This window comes from Leopardus geoffroyi, chromosome A3 (assembly GCF_018350155.1).
Source record: "Leopardus geoffroyi isolate Oge1 chromosome A3, O.geoffroyi_Oge1_pat1.0, whole genome shotgun sequence".
Classification (NCBI taxonomy): domain Eukaryota; kingdom Metazoa; phylum Chordata; class Mammalia; order Carnivora; family Felidae; genus Leopardus; species Leopardus geoffroyi.
In genome coordinates this window covers 102,886,000-102,899,914 of record NC_059336.1, presented here as the reverse complement: position 1 = coordinate 102,899,914, position 13,915 = coordinate 102,886,000, and the positions used below count along the sequence as shown (strand labels likewise).

The window sequence follows — 13,915 nt, the reverse complement described above, 5'->3', positions numbered from 1 at the left end:
AAGATATTCTAGTATGTATATGTATGTATGAGTGTGTGTGTATGAGTGTATGTGTGTAACCAATTCAGAGTTAATGTATGTTGTTTTAATGGAAAGGAAGGAGACTCCCCTTCTGCAGCATCAGTTTATAATCCCTTCTGTACTACTAGAGAGAATACCTCTGATAGTTAAGCTTCTAAACAGTGTATCTAACACACTAAGGTTAAATAGACTAGGAGTAAGGTCTGAAGTGTTCCCATAAAGTGTATAGATTTCAGGATGTTAGTTTTGTTACTTTTAATTTTAAATGTTTAAATAGCTAATATATTCACATATGTCAAGCATCTAAAAATATAATAAGCTATAAATGAAAAATCTCTACGTCATCCCTCATTTGGTCAGTTCCCATTGCTTCCTTAACCAGTACTATTAGTGTTTTTGTTTTCTTTCCAGATTTTTAAAAAGGATTTCTCCCTTGTTATCTTGATAAATCCAGAGCTATGAAACCTGAGTATTACTTGAATTAAAGAGATCCAAAACATTTGGTGTTCTTTTCCAAGAGTATTTCTCTTCTTACCCAACTCTGTCATACCACACACACTTTGGCCAGTCGGAATGAAAGGTTCTGACTTTCTCCTGGCTGGAAGGACATTACATATATTCTAGTATCACACTTCTTTCTTTATGGAGTATAACGACTAAATTGATCATTGTCATCCCACATCTAATTTTGTTCCAGTGTTGAAACTCTGGCATTTCTATGATGCATTTTCTTGAAGTTAGACTACACTTATTTCAGAAATAGCATGTGTTTTTTAAATTATCTCAATTAAGGCCAAATATGAATGTTTCATTCTTTACAATAAGTTTTTGTCTACATTTAGATGATACTGTTAACTGGTATTCCAGTAGTGAAGAGGAAGAAGGAAGCAGTGTCAAGTCAATACTGAAAACATTACAGAAACAAACAGAAACTTTAAGGAATCAGCAACAACCTTCCACAGAGCTCAGCACTCCTACTGATCCAAGACTTGCTAAAGAGAAAAGTAAAGGAAACCAAGTTGTTGACCCTAGACTTCGTACTATCCCAAGGCAAGACATGAGAAAAGCTTCTGAGTCTGCCCCGCTGGATCTTAGACTTGCATGGGATCCCAGAAAATTAAGAGGGAATGGAAGTAGTCACACAGGATCTTCCGTTGGTGGAACAAAGTTTGATTCACACCATGCAAATGCTGGCTCTGTCAAACACAAAAGAGGAGATGATGATGATGAAGATACAGAAAGAGAATTGAGAGAAAAAGCTTTCTTAATACCTTTGGATTCTTCCCCTGGTATAATGCTCCAGGATCCAAGGTCACAACTGAGACAGTTCAGTCACATTAAAATGGATATTATCCTAACCAAACCCAACTTTGCAAAACACATCGTGTGGGCTCCAGAAGACTTACTTCCAGTCCCCTTACCTAAACCTGACCCAGTATCTTCAATCAATTTACCTCTACCCCCTCTTATAGCTGACCAGAGGCTCAGTAGGTTATGGAATACAAAAAGCGATCTTCATCAAAACACCGTGCCCATTGATTCAAAATTAGCAGCCAAAGCCAAAATTAACACAACAAACAGAGAAGGCTACCTAGAACAATTTGGGGACTTACATAGTTCAGGAAGTAAGTTAGGAGATCCTAGGCTACAAAAAAATTTTGATCCTAGACTTCATAGACAGCATGGTACAGAGTCTCATCAGGCAGTTACAAAGGATTCACATACATTAAAGAGTGCCCCTCACTTAACCAGATCAAACCCTGGTTCATCACAGCCCTCAGGGGCAATAACTAGCAATTCTAGTCCCGGGGCCTTGCCTCCATATGCCCCTAAACTCTCCTCTTCAGCTGGCCTTCCACTGGGAACTCCAAGTTCAGTTCTTAGTGGCATTAGTTTGTATGACCCTAGGGAGCATGGTTCATCATCTACATCAGAGCTAGCAACAGAAAATGCAGAGAACCAGAAAAAAAGTGGTAGTTTAAAAAGTAGTGACAAAAATGAACCTTCTCCCGGAGAGGCAGTCCCGCCACAGAAAACCAGTCCGAACGTGGAAGTCACTGTTGATGGGCCAGTTGACCCACAGGCAGATAATCTCAGGAGTTCTGGTGTGGTTCAGGTCCCAGCAGTGCACAGTCTTCCTATTCAGGCATTAACAGGCTTAATTAGACCCCAGTACAGCGATCCAAGGCAGTCAAGACAGCCAGGACAGATGAGTCCCACCCCAGAAAATGATCCCAGTAAAGAACCAGATGACAAATCTCTGAAAGAGGTTTTTAAAACTTTTGATCCAACTGCTTCACCATTTTGTTAGCTATTGTGTAATTAAGCAGTTCTTTTCACTCTTGTGACTATTGCAGTCCTCTGCTGTTTTGTAACTGGTTTACCTCTATAGTTTATTTATTTTTAAATTATAAATACTTTTCAGCTGCTAGTATCAGAACCACATGAAGTTATATCCTCTAAAGCCTGTGGTATTTTATATAATATTTTTATAACTTTAAGAGACTGTAGTAATTGACATAGAAACTTATCTATCATGTTAGCTTTGGTAGAAGTACTTTTATCGTAAATAAACCATCATGAACTCAACACTCTGCCCAAATATATGCCAGTTGTCTTTCATAATCAATGTTTAGATAAACGATTACCACTTTTATATGGTTGTTAGTTTCAAGCAATATGATGTACATTACTTTTGAGCAACAGTATTTTGACTAGGATCTTCTCTATTTGTCAACCCAGAACTGATTAATATGTAATGCTAACTGCTAACTAAAATGTAAAATTAAGTAAAGAAAACATTTTTAAAATCACAATTAGCAGAGCAGTTCATGTTTAAGGGCATCACTTTTATTAGTATTGGCAATATTATTTGTGTAAATGAAGCATTTGAGTGTCCTATCTTTTAAAAGTATTTTATTGTATACTGTATCATAGAAGTTGGAGATACATAGATTGTTTTTGCTAAAGTGGAAAATTCCCAAGGTCTCTAACATAACTTTTTAAATTTAGTTTTTCATATTAAATAGTTATGAGTTATTGCTGTGTTACATTGTGATGTTTATGTGTTTCAATGTTTTTTGTCTTTAGCAGCATAATTTATATTACTTTTTCAAATGATGTAGCTGCAATAATTGTATTCATCATGACTTTGGTAATTTTTAACAAAATTTTAATAGATCCAGTGACAGTCTGTAGTGATTATTGCATTGATAATGTTTTAAATGTCCAGGTTCTATATTTTTTCTTAAATAGCAAGAAAACACAGAGATGGTATAATCAACTGTATATGGCTACCAATAAAGAATCTCTTTCAGATCTCTCCTGACTGGCATTCTGTAACAGAGGAGACTGCCTGGTATTTACAGTATTTAATGTCCTCATAGATTGGAAATCTCCTAAGTTGGCTAGAAATTGTATTTTTATGAAAACAAATTTGTATTCATTCTTGTGTATTTATTGCAGTATATAAGTAATGGCAGCCCTATTTGTTTTATACATATATTATTTATAACAGAAACTAAGTATTACACTAATATTCATATCTTGAACTGGATGTGTGTGACAGTGTTTGTTGGTAACAACTCCAATAAGTAACTTGAAAACAGAGCATTTCATTATAAAAGATAATGAAAGTGGGGGAAATCGATCCTTGGATGAAAACAGCTACCCTTGAAAAGTGATTTTAAAAACATAGCAAAATATTTCTGTAGGAACCTAACACTTAGATAGCATATGTTAACTATTAATGCATATTTTTTCTATTCACTTCTTCACTTTTTTGTTTTTGTTTTGTTTTGCTTTGATTCCATGCTTAAATGGAGTTGCAGCTAAGTGAACAACAACTCTGCTTACTGAAGAAGTTCATTGTGTTCTAAGTGGAAGGACAGTTGTTTGAGGGGATGTGAATTTCTACTATTTATACTTTGGTTACATTGTTGCCTAACATGGCTCTGGATAACATTTTTGGTTAAAAATGTACTTTAAAGCCACCATAGAAAGTATTTTCTGGTTTCCTATCCACATGAACTTTATTATACACACATACATATATGTAATACTCCTTTTTCAGGGGAAAAATCAGTAAGATTACTGAATTTTAGTAATTAAATGGATAATTTTAGCAAATCTCTAATTCCCTTGTGTATTTTATAATTAAGTAATGCTATTTATATTTTAAATATCATACAAAAAAGATAATTTGGCTTGTTAAAGATCAAAATAGAATCCAAATTCTTAACAGAAGATCCTTTTTACCAAGAGATGTTGAACTATTAATTAAAAAGTAAGGTTTAAATATCATTAATGCAAGTTATAATGTTTACTTGCTCAGTATTTTTGAGCCCCTATTATCTCAGCTAGTGTCCTAGAGGCTATTTTATAAGAAAGTGTGGACTTAGTTTAAAATTTAACAATATATTTTATATGAAAATTATATTTATGTTTAAAATAATGATTTTAATTTGTGGTCTTTTTTAATTGAGATAACTTTAGCTTAAGGGATATCCTATCGTATCCTGTCAACTTAGATTATCTTAATCTTATTTTTTCCTTTTTCTCACCAAAATCTAATAAGTAACCCATTTCCGCTGATGAATAACCTCCTTTAAGATGAATCGGTGTTTGTTAGAATCCATGTAAGTTGATTTACACCAGCACACTGGAAAGTACTTTATGTCCCTATTCTTATAAGCCAAACAGTTACAGATAACAGAGGTAACTTGTGTCCTAAAAGAGTCTGGATGAGACTCACTGACTGAGATGTAACTTAACTATTCATACTGGTTTGTGGCAGAAGGTTTATCCCTATTTACTGTGATGTTGAGTGGAATGGGATATATCAGGGTGTTACATTGGAATACCCAGGTGACCATAATTTAGATTGGGCAACTACTTTCCCATATCTTGTTTAGTCTTTGCCCAAAACTCCTGTCTCTGGAGCTTTCCCAGTTAGGACCTCATTCTGAACCCTGAAAGAAAACCAATATTGGAGTGATTTCAAATTCTGCTTCATCAATTAGGTCTGCTTCTGTAGGGACCCTCTGTTACCCAGCTCTATGTACCAAACCCCAGAATTAGGGTGCAAGCAAAACAGCCTAAGTAGGAGATTAGATTTGCTTAGGTTTCTATTTGTCTTTAACTTGCCATAAGGATTTTAAATAGTAGTTTTCCTTGCTAGTCCTACTTATTTTAAGAGTGGAAGAATAGTTGATTAGTAAAGAAATCCTGCATAAGCTTACATATAAGCTGCTTTGCTGAATTAATTAGAAGAGAGAGAAGGAAAGGAGAGCTTAAGAGGGCTGGGGGTTTAAGGACCATGAATTCATATTGTTCTAAATTGATATATGGATTTTTTTTCTCAATGTCCAGTTCCTTATCTGTGAAATGCGTATAATTTTGACTGCTCATAGATTTGATATAGTGAATGAATTATTATTTTAAAGCATTTTAAAATGTAAAATTGGTTTATAACTTTTGCAAACATAATCATTATACTTCTAGGGTGCATTTAGCTGTACAAATTCTAAAGTAACACGGTTTGTGTGGTTTACCAGTTTTATGAAATTTCAGATGATATACATTAAAGACACAATAAAATTGTGTAAGAAGTTTTTTTGCAGAATATTAACCCATGAAGTTAGCAATTCCCCCTTAACATTTTGTGTGTTAGTAAGACATAGGACTTTCGTATTTTGGAGCTTTATGGACTTGTAGTGTCTATTCAAGATCTGACCGCTCTGCCCATTTTGTACAAGTTGGATATTGATAGAGGGTTAAAAATGCTGACAGTCCATATTGCATGGTGTTTTTGCTTCAATTATAGCATGTGTGCTGTGGGCAAAGTGGCCCATTTATTCATTATAAAAGCCATTGGCCTTAGAAACAACAGAGATGTTTACTCCCATTTCTTAGTATGTATTTCTGCAAGCACATGACACAGAGGTATTTCTGAGTGCCCACTTGCTTGATAAAGGTGTCATTTTCCTTTGTTCACGGCAATTTAAAGTTTGGCACTTCCTGGGGACCTAAATGTGAGGTCTTGTCAAAATCCTTCCAGTTGCACAACACAGAGTCTTAAGGTGGAGATGTTCTCCCCGAGTTCACCCTTCTGGGCGTAAGGGCTGTGTCTCAGAGGGGTGGTCTGCGCTCAAGGCTGTAACTTGGAGGGGTTGTGTGCAGTCACGGGGTCGGCTGATAGGGCCCCTGCACATTTCAGTAATTGGGCTTTTTGTGAATATCCAAAATGAAGAGCTGTAATTATCTTTTCAGAAATGGGTTGGCAGTGTTTGATCACATAATGGTCAAAATTAAGTCTCGTAGGGTATGTAAGTCGTTAGTAAACTTAGTTTAAATAAGGCTTAGTTTAGGACATGTAAGCTTTAACAAAATGTAACCAAACAGGGCTTGAGTGTCTAGAGCTGTTTTCCTCGTGTGTGTTTATTGTTTAGCATTTATGGAATGTCTTTACCCAAAGTGTTTAATGTGATTTACAGAACCAGTTTCAGTAGCTACCAATCACCAAATTGCTGGGCTTTTGTTTTGTTTTGTTTTGTTTTGTTTTGTTTTGTTTTGCTGGGGTTTTGTTTTGAGTATGCTATTTATCAGCAGTATCTGCCAGTTGTAACAAAGCCTGTATTAACCTTTTTTTCTTGGAAAGGATACAGACCTAAGAAAGGACTTTAGGTTAACATCAACATAATATTTAGAATTTTTAATTTTTAAATAAGAAATAAAAAGCACATTTTAAATTGTATTTTATGCTTTTGGAGGCAAGACCAGTATGTGCCTCCCTACTTTGCTGTTTCCCCACAGCAACAAGCCTAGTTCTAGGCACACAGGTGGGTGCTTTGTTAATTGCTTCCCAATATCCATCCAAGTTTAGATTTTCATGTGGCAGAGCCACTCCATGATTGTGTCCAAGAGTACAATTCATAAAGTATACCTCCTTCAGTGGACACAAGGTACCTACCTTCGCTTTTTTGTTTCCCCTCCCCATCTCCCAACCAAACAATGTAAAGGTAGGGTTATGGCAGCTTAACGTTTCTACAATAATTCATAACTCCAAGAGCCCTCCAGTTTTATAAGTTAACTTTACTACTTCATGGTAGAAATTTGAATTGGTCAATAATTTATTCCTGTAGATCTATGAAGGATTCTTTCTGTAACCAGAAAGAACAGAATCAGAGACCTCTTTTTATTTTACAATATATTTGTCTAATTTCTCTCTTCCTGTTCTTAAAATACCAACCACAATTATGAAGTTATACCCCACCTGGTGAAATTCCAATAACATTAAAATTTTTCTTTATCCCAACACCTTGAAAGGTAATTTATCCTTTAATGACATGAATTGGACTCTATATTGGGTCCTGCATGTTGCTTAATACCCTTCATTACCCTTTGGAATAGAACAATCATGTGTTGCAGTGGGCAAAATCATTGTGGGCATAGAGAAAATCTATTTCTCTATGTATTTTATAGCCTTGTTTTTCCTTGAATCTCTTGTCTTTAAAACTTTAAATTTGTCAGAAGAAGTTAATATATAGCTAATATAGCATTTTAGAAAAATATTAGCTCCGAATTATCAGACCCCACACTTCCTTGCTCATTACTGATTTTAATACCTCTGTGAGGGTATTAAGGTTAAGAGGAGCAGTAAAATTTGCATTAGCTAATACTATTTTGTCAGAGGTCTGATACATAGTTTATTGTAAAACAATTAAATATATAGAGCCTCCCCCCAAAAACAACTAGCCATGTTATTCCCAGACCTCCATTATGAGCAATATTTTCATATTAGTTGTCAGCGATAGACTATACGTTTTATATGCTTTTTAAATAGAGAAAGTGAAAAATAATGAACTAATCATTGTTACTAGAGGTTTTCGTCCACCTCTGTTTTACAGAAGTTTGCCTTCCATTTGTTTGAGAGGGAAGTCAAATAAGATAGGAGAATATCTTTTCAGAAGGTAGAATGATATTTCCTTATAAAAGTGACAATCAAGAAATAGTCATTTGTATACTTGCCAAAGTTTTAAAAAGAATTTTACATTCCTGACCCTAAATCCACGGCTCCCCCACCCAGGATTCAGAAAGGGCTCAGTGTAGATACAGGTTTCCGCGGCCCAGGTCCTTTTGTTTTTAGTCCAGGGCTTCTATGCTTGCACATGACTAAGGCATTGATGGCACTTGTGTCCTAAGATTCAGTGTGTGTCTGTGTTTGGAGGCGGGGTTTGGGATTGGGGTGGGGGAGGAGCGGTCTGTGTTCAGACTGATGATCATCCATTTTTTATCAGGTATCCAAGTACCATCTGTGGGCCAAAACGCAGGTTCAACCTATTCAGAATGAGGTGGGATTTTAAAACAAAACAAAAATTTCTAATGTTATTATTTAATTTCCCCCAGTTGTATCTCAAATGTTGGGGAAATGCTGCCTTGACTGTTTTACTTTGCAAGGTTTTAGTAGATACCAATTTAGTAAATTAACTATACTGTCTGTTCAAAAGATACCAGCAGGGTGTATTTTGCTAAACTGATAAATTATTCTACTTAAAGACTAACAAATCATTTGGTAAAATCAGGAATATTATTTCTTTTCATTTACTAATAACTTTCCAAGTTACCTTCTGTTGTTGCAAGTTTCTGTAATTTTTTCCTGTCATACCTTTCTATTGTCTGACTTTAAATAAAAATGTTTCTAATAATATCTGTCTAGCACTGTGTTGCTTTTCTTTAATACATCTTCTTCCTTTAAAGACAGAATACAGGGGAGCATGTACTCGTATGAGAACTTACAAATGGACCCCATCCCAGGCCTTCCTGAAAGAAAGAGATGGTAGTCCTTCAGTGTATCGGAGGCACAGAGATTGTGCTTCACTTAGCCACACAGGTTAGTAGCATCTGAAGTCCTCTATTTCCTGAGACTGCCGGCATTCTGGACATGTAAGTATCTCTTAGATGAGCTCACATTAATTTTCTAATGTGTATTTATTTCTGAGACAGAGAGAGACAGAGCATGAATGGCGGAGGGTCAGAGAGAGAGGGAGACACAGAATCTGAAACAGTTTCCAGGCTCTGAGCTGTCAGCACAGAGCCCGATGCGGGGCTCGAACTCACGGAGTGTGAGATCACGACCTGAGCCGAAGTCAGACGCTTAATCGACTGAGCCACCCAGGCGCCCCTAGCTCACAATTTTCTATTAAAGGATCGAATCCAAGAGGTTGCTAGCAAATGGACTGCTTAGAGCAGAACAGGACCCCTCAGGACCAGAGTGGGACCTCATCACAGAGGGAGGGCTCAGAACAATGGGGTATGCACTTCCCTTTGAGATAGGAGCAACAAAGAAGTGACTGATCATGACTCCCTCAAAGGCCCGGAAGCTTCATTAAAAGATGTTTTCTGGTTTCTGTTCTAATATGTTCAGTGGCCAAGGACACACTGTCTTGAATAAGGGGGACTTGTAGATTCCTGGACTTACTTATTGAGCAACTCTGTGGAAAAGTCTTCTTTGAGAGCTAGCAATCTCGTCCTGGAGCATACTCTCCTGAGCAGTGCAACACTGGGCGAGTCGGGACTTCCCAGAGCATCACCTTCCTCATAGACAAAATTGGGATCCATCACTGATTTGAGAAAGATTGTTTGAACAGTCAGCATATGCTAGTAGGTGTTGGGTTACAGAGATGGATAGGATAGACTGCTTTTATATCCTACATTTCCCGAATGAAAAATGTATGTGAAACCCCAGTGTGCAAACTGGATGAAAGTGGAGACATTCTGGCTGACGTTGGGGTGTGGTGCCAGATCCCACAGCTGAATCACCTCAAAGGAACGCGAACAGAGTGCGAGAGCCCACATCTGAATCCTCCATGCCTCAAGCAACCAGTTAGTTCATCGTACAATGCAGCTATCATCCTTTCACTCATTGCCTTAAAAGCCCTCCAGGGTTTCCCTTATCTGCACAAAAAGCCCAAACTCCGTGGCTCTGCATTCCAGGATTCTCTTCCAGTGCCTTCCCCACTCTGGTTGTCACACCCCTGGATCAGCAGAGAACTAATTGTGCTGTCTGCGAATGAGCTGAGAATTTGTCCTCTGTTGCACTGTGAGCTCTTATTCTATTTGCCTCCATTTCCCCAGGACCTCTCGTGGTTTCTGGGTTTCTGTTCCTCAGCAGGAGCTCCCTCAATAATCGCTAGGACGTGACAGACTGGAATTGCAGATCAGAGGCCTTTATCCACACGGGTGGCACGCTTCCAGCTCCCACAGCCTTGTCAAAAGTCTACAAAAAAGTTCAAGACTTGAATTTTGGTTTCAAAATATTACAAGAGATTGTAAAGGTGAAATGTTTATTTTGAAAGCAACATTATTAAATACTGTCATAATGTGTATAATGAATAATTATATAACTTTATATTTTATACATGCATAGAAACACATGCATAAATATATGTGTACATACACAGTGTGGAAGATTGGGTGCCTTTACTACACTAGAGTGAGATCTTTAATTTTTTTTTAATGTTTATTTTTGAGAGAGAGAGACACAGTATGAGCAGGGGAGGGGCAGAGAGAGAGGGAGTCACAGAATCCAAAGCTGGCTCCAGACCGAGCTGTCAGCACAGAGCTGGACGTGGGGATTGAACCCACGGACCATGAGATTATGACCTGAGCAAAGTCAGATGCTTGCTTAACTGACTGAGCCACTCAGGTGCCCCGTGGAGTGAGATCTTTAGAAATTATCAGGAGGTCAACACATAGCTCTGCTTCCAATCCAGAATTTAAAACCAAGAAGTATCCTGGAAGACAGGAAGTGGGGCTTATTCTATAAACCTGGAGCTTCACTGCTGTGAATTATATTTCTGTGTGTGTGTGTGTGTGTATACATATATATACACACATACAAGAAAAATGGGGAGATTGCCTAGTTTTCTGTACTTTGTGCAATATTTTTACCAGGAAGATATTTTAGCTAGTTGTGAATAACCACCTATGCTTTATGTATTCATTCAGCAAATACTAAGCACCTATCTTTTGTCAGGCTCCACAATAGGCTCTGGGGATTCAGACGCAAATGGGGCAGATGGGCTTGGAGTTTACAGTTGAATGGAGGAGACTGAGATGCAGGAAGCATGTAACTACAGTGGCCAGGTGCCACTTCTCGTGGCCGCTGAGCCACAGGGTGCTTGGAGAAGGACCCAATGCTGCAATGCTCCCTCTCTTCCAGGGAGGAACTTGTCCTGTACGTGTTTCAGCCCCTTACAGGCAGGACAGCTGAGTCTGATCGCCATCTGGAGGCCATGTTGGATAACCGCTCACAGATGGAGTAGCAAACCCATCCCTCGCACACCTCTAACACTGAACGCTTTGGGCTCCGTGCTAGGTGTCAGAACGGATGAGACACACACGATACAGATCCCATCCTTGTGGTAAGATTCAACCCAGCTTCACCCCACCCTCAAACTGGTACCTGTCTCCCTCACAGGCCTTTCCAAAAGCCTCCCCTCCCAACTGTCTGGAGCAACTGGGAAGGGCTCTCCCTCCCCACCATGGCACTGGGGTAGAGACCGGATGCCTGAAGCGACAAGCCTATCCTTAAAACGCTTTGCTCTGAGGGTGCAGTGGTTCTTCAGCAAGGGCCAAAGAGCCGGCAGCAGTCTGGCTCCTGGTTCCCCTGTGCTTGGGGCAAAGGATTTGAAGCCACAAAAAGACCTAAACAAAATTGCAATTAGAGAGGATAAAGGGTGACAATGTGGAAGAGAGAACAGGTGGAGGTGGGGGAAGGGAGCAAAGGGAATAAAAAGCTGCAGTCAGCAAAGGGGAAAACTGCAGAGAGGAGGCCCACGGAGGAGAGTGTCAAGAAGGAAGAGGTCCCTGGAGTTGGACCAGTCAAGAATTCAGGGAGACCAAATTCGGAGAAGAGCCCATTGCATCTGACAAATTGGGAAAAAAATGAAAAGTTAAGCCAGAGTTTTGAAGGATTGGTGGATCGTAAGGAAACAAAACAGCAGTGATAGACTAATATTTCTTGGAACTTGGTTCTGAATAGCAGGAGAAGACCCAGGGAATGTTTCTGAAAAAGGAGACTCAAACATGAGCCAGAGAAAAGGTAGTTTGAAAAGAGAAACAAGTACTTCCCCTGCTGGCCAAGAGGGAGTAACAGAGGCTAGGTTATACACACACACACACACACACACACACACACACACACACACACACACCCTTCATCCCCAGAACAGCCAGATGAAACATACAAAACAATAGAGTTCAGAGTTGGACCCCAGGCAGCATAGGACAGTCACCCTTAAGAGAGATTAAACCCAACAGGCAAATTCACACTTCTAGTTGCAGATTTCAATACCCTTCGCTCAAAATGGATGGAAAAAGTAGAATGAACATCAGGGAACATCATGGAAAACTTGAACAACAGAGTCGATCAACTTGCCCCAGCTGGTGTTCATAGAAGACTCCACCTACCAACAGCAGAATGTACATTCTTCCCTACTGCACGTGGAACATTTATCCAGATAAACTATACCCCAGGCCCCAAAACAAAGCTCGGTAAACTTAAAAGGATTCAAATAATACAAAGAATGTCTTTTGACCACAAAGGAATTAAATCCGAAATCAAAACAGAAAAAAATACCTGGAAATTCCCCCCAAATACTTTGAAACTAAATAACACAGTTGCAAATAATCCATGGTCAACAAAGAATTCAAAAAGGAAATTAGAATGTATGAGAAAGAAAACCATAAAAATTGGAGGCAAATGCTGAAGTAGTGCTTAGAAATCACAGCAGTAAGAGCCTGTAATAGAAAAGAATGCTACAGAATAATGATCTCTGGTTGCACATGCAGAAACTTGAAAAGGAGAACAAGTTAAGCGCAAAGGCATGATAACAAATATCAAAGAGGGGCACCTGGGTGGCTCAGTTAGTTCAGTGTCTCTTGGTTTTGGCTCAGGTTATGATTTCCTGGTTCATGGGCTCCAGCCCCACATTGGGCTCACTGCTGTCAGCACAGAGCCCACTTCAGATCCTCTGTCCCCTTCTCTCCCTGCCCTTCCCCCACTCACATGTGCTCTCTCTCTCTCTCTCAAAAATAAGTAAAACATTAAAAAAAAAAAAAAGAAATATTAAAGAGAAGGAATCCATGAAGTAGAAAACAGAAATCTAGGAAAGAAAGTCAATAAAACCAAAAGTTGGTTATTTAAAAAGATAAATAAAATGGATAAATCTCTACATCCAACTTTCAGAAGAAAACCTAGGAGGAAATCTTGGGACCTAAGTATGGCCAAGAGTCCTGAGCATCTGAAAAGGATCATCTTGCAGTTATCATGCTGAAGGAAAGGAGCCGGGGGGGGGGGGGGTAGGAAAGAACACTATTACATGATTCCAGTTTAATAAAAATCCTAGAAAATGCAAACCAATCTTCAAGTAGCCACGCAAACCAGTCCTTATAGGGAGCTCATCCCAGGCTAACACAAACTTTAGTTTCCCCATACCTTGAACTTGACTGACCTCCCCAGTGTAACCTACACATCTTTCAGTACCTGGCTTCCTGCACAACTGATACTGTTCTCACTTTGCAACACCTTAATAAAGGCTTAAGCTAACAGGGCGTCGATGTTTTTCCCCCCTCCTCCTACAGTCTATATGTGATGTTCCTTCTAAGCCCAGAAACTGAAGTATCATTCCCAGGGGATCAGCCTCACCAGGGGCCCAGGGACATTCCCCCTCACTGGGAGGACTGCCAAGGCAGCTCTGTGCAAGGCCTAGCCCCTGCCCCCCCCCCACCTGCCCAACCCCCATGTAGAAGGTTCTACAATGTGAGCCTATTTCAGCCTAAGAGTCACTCCCCACTCTGGGCTGCCCATCTCAGGGCCAAGGCACACATCAAC

The 13,915-nt window shown here is 39.0% G+C and overlaps 1 protein-coding gene across 3 annotated transcripts in view; it reads left to right on the top strand.

The window, feature by feature from the left end:
* ZC3H6 (zinc finger CCCH-type containing 6) overlaps positions 1-3,339 on the top strand; it is a 71,778-nt gene extending 68,439 nt beyond the window's left edge. For all 3 annotated transcript variants that reach the window (XM_045446864.1, XM_045446865.1, XM_045446866.1), the window contains one exon: positions 864-3,339. In XM_045446864.1, coding sequence (XP_045302820.1) covers positions 864-2,332 — 1,469 coding nt within the window. In that variant the 3' untranslated portion in view covers positions 2,333-3,339. The remainder of the gene's footprint in view (positions 1-863) is intronic.
* The last annotated feature ends 10,576 nt before the right edge of the window (positions 3,340-13,915 follow it).